Here is a 6967-nt window from a genome sequence, read left to right on the forward strand (position 1 = left end):
TACCGCACTTCAGTACGTACGTCGACCGGGGCGACCCCTTACTCCCTGGTGTATGGTATGGAAGCAGTCCTACCTGTTGAAGTGGAGATTCCTTCTCTAAGAGTCCTGTTGGATGTCAAGCTAGATGAAGCTGAATGGATTCGGACAAGGTTCAATGAGTTGAGTCTTATCGAAGAGAAGCGAATGGCAGCCATTTGTCATGGGCAGTTGTATCAGAGTCGGATGAAGAGAGCCTTTGACCAGAAAGTGCGCCCTCGATGTTTCCAAGTCGGAGATTTGGTGTTGAAAAGGATCCTTCCTCCTCAGACGGATCATAGGGGCAAGTGGACTCCTAACTATGAGGGACCGTATATCGTCACCAAGGTTTTCGATGGTGGGGCCTTAATGCTTGCAACGATGGATGGTGAAGACTTCACTTCCCCGATAAACTCAGACGCAGTTAAAAAATACTTCGCATAAAATAGACCCGCTGGACGGTAAAAAGAACAGTCCAGGCAAAAATGGGCATCCCGACGAACCAAGAAAATGAAAAGGTTCGGGCAAAAATTAGGGATTTAAAAATGAAAAGATCGTACACCTGGTAAGTTGAAAACCTGAAAAGGCAACTTAGGCAAAAATGGGTATCCCGGTGGATTGAAAACCCGAAAAGAGAAATCCAGGCAAAAGTTAGGGATTAAGCGAATGACTGCGTTCTGAATCTCATCTCATGTCGATGACTGGAAACTTTCAAAAGGAAGAAAACAATCTAATCACCTTTTCAGAAGGCTGATCATCTGGAAGATCTTGAAGACGGGCAAGTCATAGCAGAATTGGAATCCAATAGAAATCCATTTCACATTGCCATTGGATTAATTCTTGTTTTGCGATTACCTCTTTCCAGGGATTGCTTCCTGATGTAAATGCCTATTCAGAGGCCATTCAATCAATAAAATCATGTTATTCAGTATATCTCTGTTTTCATTTTCATTTTACTGTTTTGTTTGCAAAAAATGACGTCCGAATTTTTGATAAACATTGCATCATGACACATAAGGGCTTTACAGGTATATGCTTAATAAACATTTAAAGTTGATGTGAATTTTAAGTGCTTTGGTTCATCTATTCAAAACAGATACCCTCGGGGCATTTCCTAAGCATGTGTGTCAGACTATACACTCCCCAGCGGAGTTGACAGTACCAGACTGTATCTTCCCAGCAGAAGTAGCTACTCCTCAGAGTTCGATGCCAGATCGAGGATTTCAATCCCAGATCGATGATCTCTTTCCTGGAAACATAACCTCGGTACCGTATCGGTGCTTTCTCCCCCCTGCTGAGTCATCTCTCGTAGGTTATGGTTGCCAGAACCACTATCGCTTCCCCCAACAACAGTTTTGCAGCGCCGTTCTCTCCCCAGTCAGAGTCTCGGTATCTCGTCATTGCCAGAACACCGCGTGGCCGGTCATTTCCCCATATAGTTCATTATGATGTGCATCTCCAACAGTAGTGCCAGGGTCCGGAAGATTGTGATCATTTCCCCAACAGGATTCCTTGCTTCAGCTTGGCATTTTCCCCAGCATTTCGCATCCCTGCATGTAGAATCATATTGAATTGCATCCTCCCAAATCGCGTAGCATTTCCATTTTCATGGAGCATTACGCCATCGCAAAATTCAAACATACGCATGTAAGCATAAAACATTCTCGGTATCCCAAGTGATAAGCTAGAAGTTTGTTTCTAGTGCTCAGACTGAAGGTTGTTCATGACTTATTATCCCCAGCATGGGTCGTTGGCCCACGTGCCGCCTCAATTATCATTTTCCCTATTTCTGCCGAGGCTGATAGGCATGAAGTTTCCGGTATCCAGACCGAAGTGGCATTCAGGCCAGTTTTCCGATTTTCAGATCGAAGAAGTTTCCGACGATCAAGTCGAAGTACTTGTGGCATTCAGGCCAGTTTTTTTTTCCGATTTTCAGATCGAAGAAGTTTCCGACATTCAGGTCGATGCAACTTGTGGCATTCAGGCCAGTTTCCGGTATTAAGACCGAAGTGGCATTCAGGCCAGTTTTTCCGATATTCAGATCGAAGAAGTTTCCGACAATCAGGTCGAAGTACTTGTGGCATTCAGGCCAGTTTCCGGTATTCAGACCGAAGTGGCATTCAGGCCAGTTTTTTTCCGATATTCAGATCGAAGAAGTTTCCGACGATCAAGTCGAAGTACTTGTGGCATTCAGGCCAGTTTTCCGATTTTCAGATCGAAGTGGTGTTCAGACCAGATTTCCGGTGATCAGACCAACATTGATACTCTCATATTCCGATGCTTAGTGTTTAGACTAATGTGCGGCGTTCAGGCCATGGGTATTCCTGTGTTACCATTTATTTTGGTATCCAGGTTAACTTTCTGTTTCGGTACTCAGGCCGATTTTCACCGTACCAGACGGATTCTTATTTTGAGATTGCTTCTTTGCCGATTCTGACAGGCATTGTTAATTATTTCATAGGGATTCAGGATCAAAATCCGGGCTTTCTTAGTATCATACCATATCCCTAGCAGGGAAGAAAATTTAAAAAGAAGAGAATCCTGCATTCATGCATATCATACCATATCACATCATGTCATAGGGATTCAGGATCAAAATCTGGGTCTTCTTAGTATTTAACCATCTCCCACTATGATCATATGAAGAGTGTCCTGCCTCATATTCTCTAGTTGAAGACGCTTAAATAGGGGCAACTGTCATACCCCGATTTTGGCCCTGAAATTTTTCTCCATTTATCACTCGTTTGCATTATTTCTTCATTCACATTAAAAAAAATTCCATTCATATTCAAGAATTTCCACACACTAATTCATAGTTCGATTACTTCATTCATTCATTAAATCATAATCATCCATGTACGTGGCATAGGAATAGCTTATAAAAAAAAACATCACCACATGAAGACATGGAGTTTCTAAGAAGCAAAGAGGGATCCTAGAACTCTTTTGTGAACTTGTTTCTATCCGCCTTCCAATTATTGAATCTCAAAGGGAATGTCCCCTAAACTTGAAGGAAGCCATATCTAGCATATGTTTCGCTGCACCTAGGTGTGCGGATCTGCCAGAATTGTTGCAAGTTCAATTGCTGATTTCTTCACCTTTTGTGTGGTGATGTTGGTGGACGAGAGCATGTTCGATGTGCACTTGAAACTGTGGGCCCTTTGAATACCCTGCCAATTTTGCAAGGCTTTGAAATTCTAGCAGGAGAACATGATATGATTATAGAAGTGAAGCAATAGGGCGCCACTTTTAGGCTTATTACAGTCTGGTTTATTAGAATTCCAGATTGGGACATGAGTACAAGAGTTTAGTTTCAATGTTCCAAGCTGGAGAAATCATTTGTGACAGGTTTGCTGGTATAGGTCCTTTTGCCACTCCTGCCGTACAAAAAAGGGATGCTTAGTCTATGCAAATTATTTAAGTCCAAATAGTATCCACTATCCGAAGATTAATGCCAAAATCAACAAGGTTGATGATCAAATATCTTCATACAAAATGGATGCTAGACCGTTCATATCCTAGTTGGTGTAAATGCAAAATTCTGAGCATAAGATAGAAAATGATGTTCCCATTGTTGATACATGTTACACATACAAGATACAAGACAATACTGAATCAAATTCAAAAAAATGAGTGGCTGAAAAGTTGATACAAAAGACCTAGGAAACTGCTCTAACACAAAACATTAATACTACTTTAGAGGATATTCAAGATCCAGGGGAAGGCCTGCATACTAACGAGCCTGTGACAGTTCAGCCGGTTTCACTGAACCTCATGCCAAATAATCCTGATTGCACCTAAAATGAAATAAATAATACCCCGCCGTTGGGTTTACGTCAACACAGTTTCAAGATATTGCCAATGTTTTGCTGCACACCCGAAGGTTGGTTTATTTATGGATGCAACTTTTGGATCAGCTCGTGTGGTTGTTAGTTATCTTGGGATTACACTGATAATTTGCTACAAAGATTTTTCCATGGAATTCAATCTTTCATCTGGACCAGTAGTATATTTTCTACGCCAGCAATGTGAGGTTTCTCTACCGTTTATTCGGTCGTTGTGCCAGCATGTTCTGCACACACAGCTGCACCCAAAAAGAAGTTGGGCGTGCTCGTAGAAGCCACTTGGGATTGATTGTCCATGTCCCTGTGCAGAATGAAGGGATAAGCAGTTTTGTGAGCAAGACGAATTTCGTGGATGTAGCAGGTTATGGAGATGCTAGAAGGAAAAACGATGAAAGTCGAGTTCTCTTTCGGGAAAGTAAACTCACACGCATGTCGCAGGACTCTTTGAGGGGAACTAGCAAAGTCTTGTCAGTTTCGTGCTTGAACCCATCATTTTTCCAAAACGGTGTGTACATGTTTAGCCTAGTCTCATCGGACGTCCTCTGATTCCACGATGAAAACTGCAAGTTCAACAAGAAAAAAACTTAGATTCCACAAAGCTCAGGTGCAAGTAACAGAGTGGAAAACCATATTTTTTTAGTGTTTCTATTAACTATGTTTGAAACAACCAACTTCCATATGCTCATGACCAAGATACCAAGGGGAGTGAACCAATGGACCTGCATTGAGCTACAAAAGAAAACTACAAAATAGGCCAGCAACAACATTAAGTAGCCTTCAAACTTGTAATCACAAATAAGCAAACAATGGCAAAACATCAAACACGTAGCCGACAAGTCCAATTTCGTCGCTTTATTGGAAAGAATCTCGATTATTCACTTCATTTCTCAAATATGCAAAGCATGAAGAAATCTATACTGAGTCATGTGAATTTGAGAAGGTCAACTGAAAGATGGTTTTTGGCCAAGGATAATAATGTGCTTATGTGCTTGAGATGCTGGTGCTCTTCAACCGGTGCCAACTCTGATCCAATTCTGGACCAAGTAATCATCCTGGTCAAGAAGTATGACAAAATTGATGCAGCAAAGGTTACCGAAACAGCTGATTTTCAAAAGGACTTGAGACTGGACAACTTGGATAGAGTTGAGCTTATTATGGCTCTTGAACAGGAATTTTCCCTAGAAATTCCTGACGAGAAAGCGGATAAGCTTACTTGCTGCAAGGATGTTGCAAAATATATAGCCGCTGAAGCTGACCAAAAAACTTTAGGTGCGGATGCCATTCCGAATGGAAGAGAGCTTAAACAGTCCATTGTTGTTTTTTTTACATGACGAGTTGGTCTGCAAAGTGATCCCTTTGGAATTTTATGAACTTTAACCCTGCATATTTTTTCCAAGTTGGGAATAGCATGAAGATAGGATGGGAGGTCCACCATAAAATCTCCATACTCATCAGTTACACCTTTTGCTACCATTGATTTTCCTTTTCTTTCACTGCCATGGCTTTGGCAGTTGACAGCAGTCAAGGCCCCTGCTAACACCTACAAAAACACCGATCTTGCAACATTGCCAACAATTTGCATCAGTTAACACTGCTACATCATAATCAATGGAAAATCGTGATACACCAAAACACATAGTCAAAAACTCAGGTTGCAAAGGCCTGTACCTGTAAACGTTTCACATGAGAAGTTCCTTCGAGTACCTGTACAAAAACACACCAAGATGGAGTAAGTTTGCAACCTGAGCCAAGTCAAAACGTGAAACAACTTGCAGCAAATGCCCTGGACCAGAATCAATACCAGCAGGCGTATGTCGAGCCTCATGCTCATCCTCATCCTCAAATGCAGCATCCACAACCTCAAGGTTACAAGAGAATCTTCATTGCGGTAAAAAGGAAAAAAACACAAAGTAATTAGCCAAAGCAGTAAAAATTCAAGAAATATCCCAAATTGGCATGAAGTCAAAACAAAGCAAGAAAGTACGAAGGTTCAGATTACCATTTTCGAACCTAGCATCAAAGAGGTCAATCCAATTTCTGAACATCCAAAGTGTTTTGCAGAGTTACTCTTCTGGAATACCAAAGACACCAATTGAAACCCTAATTTGTAAAGCATAAATAGAAAACAAATCAGTGAAGGGATGGACAACGAAAAAATCGGAGGCGGAATTGAAACTTAAAAGCAAATCAAAACACTAAATCCCAAATCAAAAAAACCGGTATTGGAAAGGAGGAGGAAGATTTAAGCTCACCTGATTCGTCGTCGCCAAAGGTGAGATTTCTGTTGTTGAGCATTTGAGTTTGAATGAGCGTCTGAGTTCGAGAGAGAAATTCTTGAGGACGTGTTTGAGTGAGGTTGAGCGATGGGTAAGCGTTTGTTGAGGGTGAGAGCGAGAGAGCGATATCGAGAGAAGAGAGAGCGAAGGAGTGAGATTGAGGAAGAGATTTTCGAACTGAGTGGAGGGAAGTTTAGTTAGAGGGGACGTTCCTCTTTCAATTCCTGCTCTCGCTTTTCTAACAGAGCGAATCTTAACAAGTCCAAGGAAAGTCTTTCCTTTCCCACTTCCCCAAAGTCTTATTGTCTTCTTCGTTTCCCCAAGAGCATTCATGGCTCCTCACCCTCTTCCCCATGTGACTGTTGGGACTCTGTTTCCCACACGGAATAGGGAGAGACTTATCAACCCATGCCTATACCGTTAGGATCCCTAGTTTTAGTTGGATATTACTCTAAAAAACCCACAAACTATCTCGTTCTTTTTTTATTATTTATTTATTTCAATTTATCTTTACCTATTTTTGTCTATATACTTAAGTTGTTGTCAAGGAAATAAATGACCACCAGTGGTTGAGTGGAGAGGGAGCGATTTCATTTTCTTAGTGGAGTGGGTTCGACACCCATATAGGGCACTTTTTTTCTTTTAGCATTCATTTTTTTTATGTTTATGTTTTATTATAATTTCTCCTATACTCGTAGTTGCATTATTGTTTAATAACATCGATTTGTTTTCTTTTAATTTAAACTTTTAAAATCACACTTTTCTCGATTCAATATCGAGCCCATTTTCACACCCTTGTAAGTCGATTGCTTTTTAAGCATCGCCATCAAC

At 41.1% G+C, this 6967-nt stretch overlaps 1 protein-coding gene across 1 annotated transcript; it reads left to right on the top strand.

Annotated features, from left to right (window-relative positions):
* The first annotated feature begins 4674 nt into the window (after nt 1-4674).
* On the top strand, nt 4675-5258 carry LOC127087979 (acyl carrier protein 3, mitochondrial-like). Its single transcript, XM_051028895.1, has one exon. The coding sequence runs from the start codon at nt 4754-4756 to the stop codon at nt 5189-5191; it is 438 nt and encodes a 145-aa protein (XP_050884852.1). The 5' UTR covers nt 4675-4753; the 3' UTR covers nt 5192-5258.
* Nucleotides 5259-6967: the final 1709 nt, after the last annotated feature.

This window comes from Lathyrus oleraceus, chromosome 5 (assembly GCF_024323335.1).
Source record: "Lathyrus oleraceus cultivar Zhongwan6 chromosome 5, CAAS_Psat_ZW6_1.0, whole genome shotgun sequence".
Lineage (NCBI taxonomy): Eukaryota > Viridiplantae > Streptophyta > Magnoliopsida > Fabales > Fabaceae > Lathyrus > Lathyrus oleraceus.